Source organism: Typopeltis vanoorti, chromosome 22, assembly GCF_054136105.1.
Source record: "Typopeltis vanoorti isolate ZY-2024b chromosome 22, IOZ_Tvanoo_1.0, whole genome shotgun sequence".
Taxonomy (NCBI): Eukaryota; Metazoa; Arthropoda; class Arachnida; order Uropygi; family Thelyphonidae; genus Typopeltis; species Typopeltis vanoorti.
In genome coordinates this window covers 1,990,242-2,008,397 of record NC_143570.1, presented here as the reverse complement: position 1 = coordinate 2,008,397, position 18,156 = coordinate 1,990,242, and the positions used below count along the sequence as shown (strand labels likewise).

Sequence of the window (18,156 nt, the reverse complement as noted above, 5' to 3'; positions counted from 1 at the left end):
AAACTAGGTGGACAAATCTATGGACAATCAAGATGGAGCTGAATCAGAGCCTTATAAAAATGGTTATAACTACCCTACCTTTACTTGTTAGCATGTTTTTTAACATCCAAGTAATCCTTTGTGCTATTTTAACAATTTCTGCAACATGCTCTCTAACTTCAACTCTCTGTCCACCATTATCCCCAAGTCCTCAGCTTTATCAATTTCCTGCAATCCAGTACCATCAATATGATACACCACGTATAACCTTTTCAGCCTGAAGTGCGTACATAACCTTACATTTTGCAACATTAAATTGACAATCATTACCCTTTGCTCGCAATGCCAATTTATTTAAATCATCCTGCAGAATATCTAAATCACCTTTATCTGCTATTGCTATCCTCAGTTTTACATCATCAGCAAACAATTGAACATCCCCCCTCCCCTCAACTTCAATCTTCTATATCATTGATATACAAATTAAAGAGTAGTGGCCTTGGTATAGAATCCTGAGGTTCTCCATTAGTCATCATCAATCATATTTTCCTAGATATTACACTCTACCATATGCTACTCCAGTGATTCTCAAACTGGGTGCCACAAGTATGCCACAAGGGTGCCCCGAAATTTTGAATCGTGAAAAAAGCAAAATATTCAATTGCCACAAATAACTAAATCAAAAACAAAAAAATTATATATTTTTATTTTAATGGATGAAGCGTATATAAAAATTATCATTTTTGTATCACTCTTATATTATATCCTGGGATTTCATTAGATCACCACGTGTCGTAGTAACTAGATATGTGACGGCACATAAATACTGGGGAAAATGAACTAATGAATGGTTAGTTGTCCTGCTGTCTGTTTTAGTATTTCTCTGTTCAGTGTGACAAGTATTATACATGATCATTTCCCCTAAACAAAAATCATGAGTCTTTTGTCATCAGTGAGAATAAATGAAGTACGATATTAAAGTCGTTAAATTCAGTGAGTAGAGGTTTTTCTTATTGTTATATATTCCAACTATAATGAGAGACATCGTAAACAAATGTTTTTCCTTTTTCCATTCGGAAAAAAAAATTATTTACTTGAAATAAATTTTTAAATAAAATATCAAAGTTACATATGCCCTTCAAAATCATGAATAATTTTTTCCTTAAAAAAAGAAGTGAAGATTCTGACGATCAAGAAATGTCTACTTGTAGCAAAGCTAACGAACCAATTCGCACTAATAAATTATCAAAAACTGATACTTGCATTAATGAAGATTTGACTATTTTTAACGTTCAGCAACAAAAAAAGCACTAATGAAACAACAGAAACAGAAAGAATAAGTTCATTTAAAAAGGAAACAATGAAAAAGAATGTAAAACTCGTTTATATCAAGAGAACTATCTAAAAATGGGTACGTGGTGTGGTGATAAATTAATTCCCAGATCAAAGTGTATTTTGTGTGGTTTGGTTCTATCAAATGAGGCTATGGTTCCTAGCAAATTATTGTGACATTTCTCCACAAAACATGACAACTTGTCAAATAAAAATCCTGAATATTTCAAAGAGTTAATAAGATTACAAGAAAAACAAAGTAAAAGTTTTGTAAGAAAGTTTACAATTTCTGACCGAGTTCAAGAAGCGAGTTATTTAGTCACTGAAATAATTGCGAAGGAAATGAAGCCTTGTACTATCAGCAAAACCTTGATTCGTCCAGCCTGTTCAGCAATTGCGAGAACAATTTTTGGTACTGAGGCAGAAGAAGAAATAAAGAAGATTCTATTATCAAATGATACTATGAGTAGACATATTAATGTTCTGTCAGTCGATATTGAAAAGTCAGTTATAACCGAAATAATCGAATCAAAATTTTTCAGTTTGCAGTTAGATGAGTCAATTGATATCAGTGGCAAAGCACACTTAATTGTTTTTACTCGATTCATTGAAGATGATAATATTATCAAAGAATTTCTATGCTGCAAGGAATTCTAAAAAATTATGACGGAAAAGATGTTTTTGATATAATGAACACATATTTTAATACAAATGGTCTATCTTGGAAAACTTGTGTGGGTATATGTACAAATGGTGCACCTTCTATGGTTGGAATTACAAAAGGGTTTGTTTCCTTTGCTAGAAAAGAAAATGAGAACATTATAACGACTCAGTGCTTCATTCATCGTGAATCATTGGTGGCAAAGACAATAGGCTTGGAATTAAAAAGTGTATTAGAAGAAATCATTCAGATGGTTAATTATATCAAGGCCAGACCATTAAAATCTAGAATATTTGCAGGACTATGTGAAGAGATGCAATCTCATTACAAGAATCTTCTTCTTCATACCGAAGTAAGATGGTTTTCAAGAGGTCGCGTATTGGATTGTTTATTTGAACTTAAAAAAGAAATATTAATGTTTTTCCAAAATGAAGACAAACCAGAATTCTATAAATTATTACAAGATGATTTTTGGTGTTCCAAACTAGCCTGTTTAACAGACATATTCGATCATCTGAACAAGCTGAACTCCAACATGCAAGGAAGAAATGAGATAAAAGCTTTTAAAGATAAAATAAAAATGTGGAAGATAAAATTAAGCACCAACAATGTAGAAATGTTCCTTAAAGTTGCCTCCAGAATATGTAAGAACATTGATCTGCAAAAGCTTATTTACAGTCATTTAACATCGCTAAAAGAAAAAATTGACCATTATTTTCCAGACATTTCAGTCAATTTATACGATTGGATTCGAAATCCATTTGTAGAGTCAACATCAGCAATAAGTGAGTTAAGTCTTATAGAAGCCGAAGAATTAATTGATATAAGTAACGATCGTACGTTGAGACTGAAGCATTCAGAAACGTGTCTGAATTCATTTTGGATAACAACTATGAAGGACTACCCCAATATAGGATTCAAAGCACACTTAACATCTTATTGCAATTTTCTACATCTTATTTGTGTGAACTGGGTTTTTCTGCACTCGTAAATATTAAAACAAAGAAGAGAGAAAGACTAAAGGCCCTTGAAAATGAGATGAGAATATGTCTCTCAAAAACAAGGCCTAATATCAAAGAAATATGCAAACAACACCAGGCACATATTTCACATTAAGTTCCTATTTTATTATCTGAATCTTTATAATAGCTTTTGTTTTGTATGCTTTTTGGGTTGTTTGAAAATAAACCAATTTAGTTTAAATAAAATCTGTTTTCTTTTAAACACGCTTTCCTTCATATCTTTAGTATCTGTAATATCAATTTATTTATGGGTTATATATGCGAGTCTTTCAGAATCAATTAATCGGCACTTTACTCTCTATAAAAAGCAAATAATACTAGGGTGCCGTGAAATTTATTTATTGATTTTAGTGTGCCACCAGACAAAAAAGTTTGAGAACCACTGTATTACTCTCTAGTGTCTGTCAGCCATGCCCCCCCCATCCATGCTTTTAGCTTATATGTCTTCTGATGCTATTAACAGATTCAACTCTCTCAAACTCCTGGTACCATCTACGACATGTTGTTTCAGGTAATTATATTAGTAACTGTATAAATTCCACATCCATCTTGCCATGCCCCTTTCCTCTCTCCAATCTAGGTCCCCATAGTTGAAGTCTCCCATAATAATTGCTCAGCTTGTACTCATTGCTAATCTGCTGATGCACGGCATCTACATCTTCCTATGGATTCCTGGTCTATAGCAGCAACCAAGAATACATTTGTCCTATTGGCCTCTTATCTCACATAGACAGGCTCATCCAAACCATCTCCCCTAAACCTAAAATCTACTTTATCTTCTAATTTCGTTGGTTGAAGTTCTTCAGCTGTCATCAGCAGTATCCCACATCCTGTCATATTCCCTTTATCCTTCCTGAAAAGACAACACCTTTCACATTCTATCTCTTTAACCATATCATTTTCTGTCAACCAAGTCTTACTTCATCCTGCTTAGGTGCAGGGTCCGCTATGATTATGACTGTGGGAAACTCCAACCAGCTTGTCACAGAGTCTGGCATTTTTTTAGGGGGGAGGGAGGTTATCACTAAAAGTGTGTGTGTTTATGGGTGTGCCTATTCTGGGGGATGAAAAACCCAAGTTCCTGGGCGAAAAAAAACCCCTTACCTCTGCATGAGACTGACTAAACTCACCTTTAGTTGAAAGAGACCAGATAAAGGTTCGTCATGTCTTGAACTGGAATTGAACGTTGATCTTTCTGACCAAAGAGCTTTGTCTATACTCACTAAGCTATAAAGGCTCTTAAACTAGGTCTTATTGATGCGTATAATTTTTGGCCAAGTTCAGCTGATCGATTCCGAAAACCTCTTCCTTATTCCTAATACTTTAGGCATTCATGTACATGTTTCACCATCCCCTTGTATCCGCAATTACCCTTTTATAATTTAATTACTAACCCATTTGAATCACAAACCTGTGAAATTGCATTCTACATTGCATAATCATTTCTGTACACAAGCTCATTTATCCCAGGGATGGTCAGACATATGTTTGATTGCATCCTCCCCCCATATCTCTAGTTTCCCTGGTTTTGCACTTCCAAACTCTCATTACACAGTTTCTCCAAATATCTAACTTCAACCATTTAAATGTAGTCTGTCAGGCATATATAAGTCCTTTTATCCTACAAATTCACTACATACATGTATAAACTGCACACCATTCCTCCTGCAGAATCTTCTTAATGACTTATTAGCAATCATAGCCCTTCTTTTCAACTCTGTCCTATCATACCAAGACAGCAGACTCACAATCTTTACTTCCTTACTGTTCATTTTCACTTCTTTCAAATCTTCTCTCATTGCATATTTCTCCTCTTTGAAATCATTTGTTCCTGCCATTACAATAATATCTTTCACTTCTCCCATTCTATAAACTAAAAGTTTTGCTAACATCCTTGTTCTTTGCACCTGGAAAACATGCTTTTGTCACTTTCTCAATGAGTATACTTCTTATCATTAAATCCCCTTATTTCCAGTTTCTTGCACTTTCATACTTTACCCATTCACTTTTGCTTTCATTCTCCAGCCTGCTGTTACCACACAATAATCGTTTCTCCAGTTGCCTGTTTTGTCCTGTGAAGGATGATAATTCCCTGGTGGGTTGGTGAACAATTTGTGTTAAATCATTACTGATAGCAAACACTGTGTCTTCTCTTTCAGCTTGGTTTGTGAAGTTGGAGAAGGGAAGCCAGTCTGAATTGTGGATGTTGACGTCATCAAGAAAATTATCTGACTGTTAGAGTAATTATACTGTTGTGATCAACTTTTAAAGATAAATAATCAAATGGGTTGGTCAAATCATTGGAGTTAAGAGAACAACTTAAGATTGTTCTCTTAAGTTGACATGGGATGCTTGCAGGAGATGAACGCTGTGGTTTGGTGATAACGAATAACCTAACGGGTTTGGGTGTCTATAGGTGGTGGTGCACAACACTGATCCGGCAGTTTTTTTTTTTTTAAATTATTACTACATATAATTCTGATGTTTTGTTAGACTTTTTTTTTTATACATATTTTGTTTTGTAGGAGAATTTTTTTCTCAAATGCAGTGACTAGAATTTTTTATGCTGTAATCAGAAAATAATCTATTGAGTAGGAACATACAGTACAGTTCAAGGAATCATGGACACCACTCCCACGCAAGGGGTGTTCAGACTTCCATTTGCATTTTTCTTCCACATTTCCATACATTTTTCTTCCAGTGTTTTTAGCCCTTTGGAAAGATCTGGGTTTGAATCACATCTTGGACATGGGGAACTTATCAGGTCTTTTCAAATGAAGTTGAGTTAGCTGGCTTCAATACAGATGTGACTGGGTTCCCCCAGCCCTGCAGAAACTCAGGTTTTTCATCCTGCAAAAATAGGAAACTGGCAGTAGAATACATGCAAACTGACAGCTATAATACACTATACAGACAGGACTGACTGTCCAATCAGAACATTACTTTCGTTTTCAAAGAATCTACGTTATTTGCCGATGACAGGCCACTGAGCCAAACACAGCCACAAGGGAAAATGGGCAAAAGAAATTTAACACTTTGAATTTAACAATTTAACACAATTATTTGAAAAGTATACTGTATATATTTAAAAAAAAATACACCTCTGATTGGTATATTTCAACATCCACAATTCAGACTGGCTTCCCTTCTCCAACTTCACAAACCAAGCTGGAAGAGAAGACACAGTGTTTGCTATCAGTAATGATTTAACACAAATTGTTCCCCAACCCACCAGGGAATTATCATCCTTCACAGGACAAAACAGGCAACTGGAGAAACGATTATTGTGTGGTAACAGCAGGCTGGAGAATGAAAGCAAAAGTGAATGGGTAAAGTATGAAAGTGCAAGAAACTGGAAATAAGGGGATTTAATGATAAGAAGTATACTCATTGAGAAAGTGACAAAAGCATGTTTTCCAGGTGCAAAGAACAAGGATGTTAGCAAAACTTTTAGTTTATAGAATGGGAGAAGTGAAAGATATTATTGTTATGGCAGGAACAAATGATTTCAAAGAGAAGAAATATGCAATGAGAGAAGATATGAAAGAGTTATTGAAAGAAGTGAAAATGAACAGTAAGGAGTAAAGATTGTGAGTCTGCTGCCTTGGTATGATAGGACAGAGTTGAAAAGAAGGGCTATGATTGCTAATAAGTCATTAAGAAGATTCTGCAGGAGGAATGGTGTGCAGTTTATACATGTATGTAGTGAATTTTGTAGGATAAAAGGACTTATACAGGGTGTTCGGGATAAATTTGACATATTTATAATTAATTATATTTTTCCGTAAGTTACATGTATTAACACACACTTCTCTTCATTTAAAAGTTTGGACCCTTCTTCATTCATATACAAGATGTCAGAAAGGATGGATAGCTGGAACCCACCTGAATCATGGAAGAGAATAACTTGTATCATGATGATTCGTGCCCGCCATCAAAATAAGGATATTACGACTGCTGCCCAATGCTCCCTGAATACAGTAAAAACAATCAGGCATGAACTAGAGACTTGCAATGGTGACTACGAGGATGTAGCAAGAAGAAAGATCCCTAGCAGACGATCTGATTGCGTTCGTACAGCAGAATTCCTCGCAAATCTGCAGGAACAGGTGTTGAAGAACCCTGGCATTGGAATTCGGGCTTTGTTCGTGGAGTTGCTAACTGTAGTCAAGCCCTGGATAACAAGGGTAGCCAATGGTAGGCCGTATGTATGGCAGCAGGATTCGGCCCCTTGCCACACCTCTGGGAAAAGTCAAAAATGGTTGTCTGAAAATTTCTACGACTTCACCAGTCCAAATGTTTGGCCTCCAAACTCCTCAGACCTTAACCCCATGAATTATTTTGTATGGGGCGCAGTTGAAAAAGACACCAATCGCACTTCCAGTAATACAAAAGCCCAGTTAATGGATAAAATTAAAACAGTTTTTGCGGCCCTTCCCAGGGAGACTGTAGCATCAGCTTGTTCGAGGTTCCGAAGCAGAATTGAAGCTGTGATCGATGCTAATGGTGGTTATTTTGAGTAAATCTTGTTGATAGTATTGTAATTAACTCTGCCTGTAATGTTTTTTTGTCAATTCATTAAATTTAATAGATACAAAGAAGATTTTCTTTTTCCTTACGAAACTGTCAAATTTATCCCGAACACCCTGTATATGCCTGACAGACTACATTTAAATGGTTGAAGTTAGATATTTGGAGAAACTGTGTAATGAGAGTTTGGAAGTGCAAAACCAGGGAAACTAGAGATATGGGGGGAGGATGCAATCAAACATGTGCCTGACCATCCCTGGGATAAATGAGCTTGTGTACAGAAATGATTATGCAATGTAGAATGCAATTTCACAGGTTTGTGATTCAAATGGGTTAGTAATTAAATTACAAAAGGCTAATTGCAGATACAAGGGGATGGTGAAACATGTACATGAATGCCCAAAGTATTAGGAATAAGGAAGAGGTTTTCGGAATCGATCAGCAGAACTTGGCCAAAAGTATAAATATCATCATGTAGGAATAATATAGATATAAAGAGAATGTTAATCATGAAAGATTCATTTTATAAGCTTCTTCAAATGCATTTTTTCAGCGAATCAGACTATATATATATATATATATATATATATATATATATAGTGTGAGAAATTCAAAACAAACATGCTACTAAAATGCAAACATTAATTTTTAATTCTCATAGGCAGGCTTATATGTTAGTTATGCATTACTAAATCAATTAAGGAAAAGAACACCGTAGTTACGAATATAAATTAAATTACACTTTAAAGGAACTTACAAAAAAAGGCACGTGCACGTAGGCAATACAACACGGTAACTGAGAATGAAGAGATGAAGCTATTGTTCTCCTAAAAGTCCTGATGGCGCCCTCTAGTGGGCTAATAGGTGTTCTTTGACGTTGGGTTGAAGGTCTGCTGATGTAAGCCTCCCAAATTTGGGGCAGTCGCATACAACCAAATTTGTTGAGGTTTGGAGAGTTTCTTAGGGCTGATTCCATAAATAGTCTTTCGAATTTGTATTTGCTATGGTGTATTACTGTAGCTTTCTTCCACCGTATTCTGTGGCGTGTATCCAGAGCATGTTCTGCAAGACCAGAATGGCTGTACTTGTGAAAACGGATGTAGTCCTTGTGTTCAGAAATTCTGATATTTGCTGTCCTGCCTGTTTGGCCAAAGTAAGACAGTTTACAACTGCAAGGGACCTGGTATACACCAGGTAGGTCTAGGGGAAATGGTTGGTCTTTAGTGGAGTGGATAACGGATGCCAATTTTCTGTAAGGCCTGTAACAGGAGGTCAGGTCATGTTTTTTTAAGATTTTGGTAATTTTTTCCGAGGTGTCTCGGATGTAGGGAATGGTGATGGATTTAGAGTAATCTTTGTTGTGGAGGGGGGAGCTGTGGTTTGTAAGTTTTAATATTTTTTGGATTTTTTTTGGGGGGGGGGGATAGCCATTGACTGAGAAAGTGTTGAGGATGTGATTTAGTTCAGTGTTTTCACCACTCCATATTGTTGTGGAGGGGGGGGGGTTGTTGGTGAATGGATCTGCCTATATGGGTGGGTTTTCTATAAACTGAGAAAACCAAGATTCCATCAGGCTGGTGGGTGACTGGTGTGTCTAGGAAAGGGAGGCTGTTGTTTTCCTCTTTTTCCAGGGTGAACTTGAATCTGGGGATGTTGGTTGTTTAAGTGTGTTAAGAAGGAGAGGAGTGTTTCAGAGTGTTTCATACAAATTAGCTAAAGATTTGACCAAAATGATCATGCACTATACTGGCAACACACCATCACACATAAAAAACTCAGCCCACTTCAAAGCCAGCATAGAAAACCTTACACTCAAACATACTGGCATAATGGTCAGCTTTGACGTCTCCTCCTTATTCACAAATGTCCCACTCAAAGAAACTTTAGAGCTAATCCATGCTAAATTTTCTCCCGATATCTCAGCCCTATTTCAGTTCACAATGAACTCAGACTATTTCGTTTGGCAGGGAAAAATCTACAAACAAATAGAGGGGACAGCCATGGGTTCACCACTCTCCCCACCCTTGGCCAATTTCTTTATGGAGACCTTTGAACAAAAAGCCTTAGCCTCTGCCCCACAAAAACCAACCATATGGCTTCGCTACGTTGATGATGTGTTCGCAATTTGGCCACATGGCTCTGAAACACTCCTCTCCTTTTTAACACACTTAAACAACTAACACCCCAGAATCAAGTTCACCCTGGAAAAAGAGGAAAACCACAGTCTCCCTTTCCTAGACACACTAGTCACCAGCCAACCTGATGGAACCTTGGTTTTCTCAGCTTATAGAAAACCCACCCATACAGGCAGATACATTCACCAACAATCTCCCCCCCCCCCACATACACACAACAATATGGAGTGGTGAAAACACTATACAACAGGGCCAAACTAATCAGTCAATGGCTATCCCCCACCAAAAAAATCCAAAAAATATTTAAAAATACAAACCACAGCCCCCTCTACAACAAGGATTCCTCTAAATCCATCACCATTCCCTACATCTGAGGCACCTCAGAAAAAATTACCAAAATCTTAAAAAAACATGACTTGACCTCCTGTTACAGGCCTTACAGAAAATTGGCATCCCTTATCAGCTCCACTAAAGATCAACCACTTCCCCTAGACCTACCTGGTGTATACCAGGTCCCTTGCGGTTGTGAACTGTCTTACTTTGGCAAAAACAGGCAGGACAGCGAATATCAGAATTTTTGAACATAAGGACTACATTCGTTTTCACAAGTACAGCCGTTCTGGTCTTCAGGACCATGCTCTGGATACATGCCACAGAATACGGTGGAAGAAAGCTACAGTAATACACCGTAGCAAATACAAATTTGAAAGACTATTTATGGAATCAGCCTCAGCCCTAAGAAACTCTCCAAACCTCAACAAATTTGGTTGTATGCGACTGCCCCAAATTTGGGAGGCTTACATCAGCAGACCTTCAGCCCAATGGCAAAGAACACCTACTTAGCACCAGGACTTTTAGGAGAACAATAGCTTCATCTCTTCATTCTCAGTTACTGTGTTGTATTGCCTACGTGCACGTGCCTTTTTTTGTAAGTTCCTTTTGAAGATGGCAACGTGACATTGCCAAAATATTGGAAATATTTATTAAAGTGTAATTTAATTTATATTCATAGCTACGTTGTTCAATTCCTTAAGTGATTTAGTAATTAATTTTTAATAGATTTATAATTAGTAACTGTTATAAAATAAAATGAACTTACCAAGCTTAGCTTCAACAGGATTAATAATGAGAGGAAGTTGATCAGAATCAAGTCTATGTATTCCTTTCTCTTCATCAAATTTTGACTGTACAGTTAAATAAGTCATGTATATCACCTAAAGGAGACAAAAAATCTATGAAACTGCTCAAATTTACAAATTCATAATGCAAATATAAACAACAAATTTACATTGTGTGGGTATGTATCAGTAGCATCATGTGCCCATTTAGATTGGGTGTGCTGTCATGAGGATTCTGCAACACATGCTACAAAATTCATGTCAATTTGACACTATGATTATATTATTGATGTATGAAAGTTTTAAGAGTGCACAGTGCATCAGCGCTCACCTCAATTGGTCCCTTGCAATTAATTGTAGGATAACTTTGAATACTTGATCAATTAATATAATTTTAAATATGGAAAGCATAAAGGTCAAATGAACAATAGCTATGCTTCACGTATGTCATTTATGCAAGAATCGCAAAAGGGTTACACTTTGTGGTGAGATTAGATTATCATTGGCAAATACTAATGTCAGACACGGATAACTTGAATTTCGATATGATTTTTAAATACAGCCATATAATACACACAGTAATCAGAAAAGTAATCACTAGTCGAAAATGATTATTTTTCTGGAATGAACCAAAGGAAGGATGAAATAACTTGTTTTACTTATTTATACACAAGTTCCAATCTTCTTTGACTATAATCAATCAAACAATTTGCAAAAGCTCTGGCATAAAACAGGACATTCAGTAGATCATCAACACTGTTTCCCATTGTAAATATGGGAATAATTATAATCAGTGTCCTAAATACATCAGTTCACACTTCATGCACATAAAACAGATGAAATTCAGAAAACAAAACCACAAAACCAGTAACTCATGACAAATGACAACATTCAATTGGATTGGTTGACACAATAACCAATCACAGCCACTGATTTCTAGGTGCTTTTGTCTCAGCACTCATCCTGCCTCACTTTTGGGTGGTTTAAAACCACTGGAACGCTAAGAATTTGTCCCACTGTGCCATCTGTATGTTTCTAAGGGCTCAAAGATGTATTTGTTTGTGCCGACACACACAGAATTTGCTATTAATGCAAATATGATGCAATGTTTACATGTTGAAGTGTCCTCTTCATGAAGCATTAGTATATTAGTATGTGTGTTTAATTTTAGTAATCATGCAAAGCCAGGAAACTATTAGGGAAGTCTTTAACAGGAATAAATGCAAATATATAATAAGGTGATATTACTATTTTGTGTGTATGCACTGCACATCTAGCACACCCCGAAAATATATGCCCCTGATATATATATATATGTATGAGAGAGAGACGCACATAATAGAACATATCAAGATTTTCTTAGTGTGACTCCAACCACAAAATGTTGTAAATTTATTATACATTAGTACTCTGAAAAGGGGGGGGGGATTTATATTATATTTTCTTCAAGGTGAAAAACCCTCTACCTTCATATGAGACTGGCTAACTCACCTTTGGTTGAAAGAGACCATACAAAGTTCCCCACATCACTGATGGGAATTAAGCCCAGATCTTTCTGGCCAAGGGCTTCGTTTATACCAACTGAGCTACAGAGGCTTTGTATTTCACAATAGAAATATGAAATGTATTTCTTCTTCAAAACTCCACCTACAAACTAACCTAATGATTTCAATTCAAATAAATAAAAATCTCTGAAATTATCAGCATTTAATACAGGCTATCGTAAAAGCACGACAAGTGAATCTAGAAAAGGAAGTGCGTTCTGTTTTCCAATCTCAATTGTGAATTGTATGCATTTGTGTTATTTGTTTAGGTGGCTCAAGAAAGTATCTAATATCTGGCAGCCATAAGACCAGATAGCAAAAACATTGTCAACATATCTAAGCCAGACTTTGAGTTTTAAAGGAGAGGAATCTAGAGCACATTGCTCAAAAGTTTCCATATAAAAGTTAGAAATTGGGGGAGGGGGAGGGGAATAACAGTGAGCCCATGGCTGTGCCTTCTTTTTGTAGGTAGAAAGTGTTTTGCCACACAAAATAGCCAGAACATAGTACATGTGCAAACAGTGCTGTGATATCAGGAGGGAATTTGTCCTGTAACAGAAGAATTGTTGATTGCAACATTTCTGAAGAGTGCAGAGATGTCAAAACTGAATAATAAATCACTTTTTTTTCCCCTGTGATATCTTTGATTTTGTTTACAAACTGTTGAGTATTTTTAATATAAGAAGAGAAATGACCTACCAACTCCTTGAGTGATAATGCTAGTTTCTTGGGTAGATGATAACTGGGCTATCTATACCTTCAACTATCAGCCAGAGAGGTCCATTCTGTTTGTGAATCTTTGGTAAGCCGTAAATTCTTGGAGAACAAGCGTAGTGCACAAGTAATTTTTAAATTGTATTTTCAGGCCAAGAAGTGACTGATTTAAGTAACTTTTCTGTTTTCTTTTTTATCCAGTTGGTTGGGTTATAGTTAACAAGTTGATAGGTGCTGTTGTCTGAGACTAATTGATTCAATTTTTTCTAAATATGTTGTTCAGTTTAAAGTAACTGTGGCACTGCCTTTATCAGATCTAGTGATTACGATGTCTAGATTCGGTTTTAGCGATTTCAGAGCTACTAATTCAGATTTGGTTACGTTGCTCGTTATTGTTTTTGTATTATTTAAATTTAAAATGTTTCAGGTTTCCAAATGTATTTTAGCAGCTATGGTGGTTGGGAGAAATCTTAAACTTCTTTCAATATGGTATATAAAACCTAGCTTGTTAATCTTCCTGGATGCCATAACAAAGTTTAAAGCTTTCGCTGAGTATCGAGAGTTCATCATTGTTCAGGAAGTGGTTTTAGATAGGTTGATCATATGACTGTTCACTGAAGGCAGTTGGTGGCTCCTGTTATCATTTACTTCTGGTTGGCTGTTATTGATGATTGGTGGATGGCTGTTTTTATTCACTGTGGAGAAATTCAAATTTGTCTGTTGGCTTTCTGAATATTGTTCAATCTTTAAGTCTATGAAATTTGAATACGAGTTTTACTTTCTTTGTTTCAGATATGATTTGCAGAGTTGTCCATAATCCTCTCAAGGTTATCCCAAATATTGTATTCAAAGAACTTAAAAAAGTTCTGATTTTAAATTCCAAACATGATTTTAAGCAAAAGCCAAGTTTTTGCAAGTAGTTTGAATCTGCTCTCTGAGCATTGCTTTCTCCTCGGTGGTATATTCTAGTGCCTTTGACGAGGTGAATTTTCTTTTCAGTTTGATGCGGTTTGGAATAAGACTGCTGTCTCTACGTTTTAAAAATGCCAGTCAATTAATTAAAACATGCATCTTTAGCTTACTGTAGTGATTGCATTGCTTGTGCATCAAATCTCCATGAATTATCAGAATACTTTACTTTAGTGTTAAAGATGGAATAAAAAACATATATTATAATATACGTTAAAGATGGAGTAAAACACCAGGTTTATATTTAAAATAGCTTGGTATCTTTAACATATATTATACCCAAGGTAAAAAACTCTCTATATCTATCTCTCATCCTGAGATTTTTATTTAATAAGGTCAAAGCACCTTATGGTAACTTGTTTTGGTAAAATATTTATAAGCTCTGTATTACTTAAAACTTGGTATTTCTTAGCCTGGCTCCCACTGATGAGACCTCAATAAAGGTCGAAACCGGTCTGGGTAGTGGATCCTTGCCTTTAATACATAGCACCATACATCTCCTCCAGGAGATGTGCTTTGCATTAAGGGTAAATATTAAGAATAGTGATCACAGCTTATTCTATCTTTACCACGAGTTGCCTTGACTTGCGCTACCTGCAGAGTCAGCTAGACTTGCAACACTTGCAGACACAAACTTGACTGATTTGTCTGTTTGCTTACTTGGGAAATGGAGTAAAAAACTAGGTTTATATTTAAAATAGCTTGGTATCTTTAACATATATTATACCCAAGGTAAAAAACTCTCTACATATACATATATATATATATATATGACTACTACTACTATTAACTCGGGGTTGGGATATGTTCATGTTTAATATAAACTGACTATAAACCCGAGAATTATAACAAATTGAGATTTATTTGAAAACGCAACATGTTTCGTCGAGATTGACTTTATCAGGCATTAAGAATATAGAAAGATATCAAAAGACACTGAAATAAACATCATTGAGACACTCTAAAGCTATACAATTATAAAGTTATGATATTCGACTGTAAATTACAGTTATTATGAACTTGTGCTATAATCCGTGTTAAAGTTCTATTGCTGTACACTTGTGCGTGTGTGGAACCATGCAATCTCCAGTATCTGATAGTAGAGCTGAAAGAGTCAGGCAAATTATAGCTGAGATTATTGTTCATATGAAGAGGGTTCAAGGTGATTTCTTTTGACTCTACAATGCGGCGTTCTACCTCATGATGGCAAATGCGTAGGTTTGAAGTAATTGTCTAATTTACTTCGTGTTGGCGGCTTTTGTTGTTCGTGTTTATTGAAAACAGGACATGGCCTGATAGGGCAGTTGCTCTGGTTCTCTTATAAGCAATGTCTCTCTGGTGCTCCTCGAGACGTAGGAGAATAGATTTCTCCATTTGGCCATAGTAAGGTTTTCCGCACTCACATGTGGCTTTGTATACACCTGGAAATTGTAGAAAGTTGTGAGATTGTTTATAGTTTCTGAAACGTGATCTTATTTTTGGAAGAGTCGAGAAGCACGTTTGTATGTTGAATTTCTTTAAGATTCTGCTCAGTTTTTTGGATAGTGTGCTGATATATGGCAAGGAGATATAACCTTTGGAGTTGTTCTGTGTCTCTACATTGCTAAGTTGATGGTGGGATAATTGTTTGTTGATACTTTTTAAAGAGTAGCCATTGCTTTTAAAGGTCCATTTAAGATGTTATAGTTCTTTTTTTATTTCTTCTTCATCTGACAGTACAGATCTTGCACGATTCGCAAGAGTTGATATAATACCCAACTTTTGTGCTGAATGGTGATGTGAGGATGCATGCAAATATCTGTCCGTGTGTGTTGGCTTTCTAAATATAGAGACTTTTATTGATTCAGGCGTCTTAGTGAGTTTAACATCAAGGAAACAGAGGGAACTATTTTCTTCAATCTCCAAGGTAAATTTTATATCCTGATGGAGGTTGTTTAAATGGTTGAGAAATCTGTGAAGATTCTCAATACCATGCTCCCATATGAGGAATATATCGTCCACATATCTAAGCCAAATTCTTGGTTTTAAACTAAAAGAGGAGATTGCCTTTTGTTCAAAATCCTCGAAAAAAATGTTAGCTAATATAGGAGAGAGGGGAGGTTCCCATAGCTAATCCCTTGACCTGTTTATATAGTTTATCTTCGAATTCAAAATAGCCAGAGTTTACACAGTGAGATAGTAGAGAGAACATTTTATTCGAAATCTTGTTCTTTAAAATATGGAGAACTTCTTGTGTCGGAATGTTGGTAAAGAGTGCTACCACGTCAAAGCTCACCAAGATGTCAGAAGATTTGAGTTTAAAGTCCTTGATTTTAGAGACAAAATCTGTTGAGTTTTTAATATAAGAAGAAGATTTTCTTGCATAAGCTTTTAATGATGACGTGAGATATTTAGATAATCTGTAGGTGGGTGAGTCTATGCTGTCTACTACAGGTCTCAGTGGATAGTTTTCTTTATGTACCTTAGGGAGACCATAAAGCCTTGGAATCAATGGGTGTAAAGAACGAATGGAAAGCCGTGTATTTCGTGGAATTTCTGTGGTCTTTTTGTAGGAGATTATTGGTTTTATTGTGCATTTCTCTTGTTGGATCCCTCTCAATTTCCAAATAACTATCTGACTCTAACAATGTGTATATATATATATATATATATATATATATATATATATACATACATACATACATACATACATATATACAGAGACAAGCTATATTACATTTCACACAGTATGCAGAGACAATGAATTGATCAACGTTATTCTACTGGCCTGACCTCTAGTGAAAAATAAATAAACAAACAAAATAAAATAACTATATCAAAACTATATTCTATTTATGACATCAGAGAACAATTTCATATAGATAGTTTTATTATAGCAAAAGTGATGTCCTAATTCAACATGAGAGTTGTTATATTAGAGTTAAATCCTGGATTACCTATAGTCCTATTTATAACCGACTCTTAGGTAGAAAGGTTATGAGAGTAGAATATGTGCCATCCATATTCTTGGGATTTTTAGACCATCATTATTGTTAAGATAAGAGTGCCTCCTTAAATTTACGTTCACAGGCCTCCTTAAATTTAAGTTCATACCAAATGTGATTTAAGGTGTGATGTAAACAACAGGTGTCTTTCCAGTCAATTCTATGTAGAGATTCAGGACATGGTCAGAAAGGCCGTCTTTACCATAGTTATTAAATTTAATGTGCTGTTTATGTTCCTTTTTTCAGACAGGAGAATTGTGCATCCTGTTCCCACAACTATAGGACAAATTACAGGTGCAATGAATATGGCATACTCCAGGGTGGGCCATCAGAGGAAGTGGATCCTTGGATGAGTTGAGTAAGTTCTTTAATTTTGCAGGAGTTTTAAAGGTGGCTTTACGGTTATATTGATTATATTTTCTTTGTCAGGGCATTCAAAGAATCAACAGTAATGTTAAAAAAGCCCTAATCAGTATAACAAGAAACAAGGTGTGATTATACATCAAGTTTGGTTGGCTTTCATCAAATAGATGGTGCACGCATATCTCAAATATTCTTTACAATACATCACCAATCATAATACGATGAATCGTTATTTGAAATGAAATGACATTTTATTTCAAAACCAAGTGTTAATTTAGAACTGAGAGTTAATTTGTATGTGCGCCCGCATGCGCACGTGCTACTGTTTGCTTCTATTGAAGATTCTGATATGACTTAAGTTTCTCAGGATACAATTTGCATCTCGTAAAAAAAAAAATTGACAATGCAAGCACATGGGTGTACCCACAGAAAATATACAAAAGGAATAACGTGTTTCTATATAATAAACAGAGCCTCCATAGTTCAGCCAGTATAGATGAAGCCCTTTGGTCAGAAAGACTTGGGTTCGATTCCCATCCATGATACCTTTATCTGGTCTTTTTTGTTTATCACTAAATACAGTAATGAGACATTTACAGTCTATGTATTATATTTAGCAATAATTAGTATACTTAGACAACTGGAATGACACTCCTAATGTTAAAACACTCCCCTCCCACAGACTATGCTACATGCATGCAAGCAAAACAGATTTAATGTAGCACTAAACATAGAGGTAACTAAATATGTTTGTCTTAACATTCTTTTTCAAATTTTCAGATCCAGAAAATATATATAACAGGTG

General features: G+C 35.7%; 1 protein-coding gene across 2 annotated transcripts in view; it reads right to left on the bottom strand.

Moving 5' to 3' along the window:
- The window catches only part of PIG-S (phosphatidylinositol glycan anchor biosynthesis class S), a 345,368-nt gene that overhangs the window by 154,670 nt on the left and 172,542 nt on the right, over positions 1–18,156 (bottom strand). For both annotated transcript variants that reach the window (XM_090411921.1, XM_090411922.1), the window contains exon 8: positions 10,759–10,873. In XM_090411921.1, the coding sequence (XP_090268047.1) occupies positions 10,759–10,873 (115 nt within the window). The remainder of the gene's footprint in view (positions 1–10,758; positions 10,874–18,156) is intronic.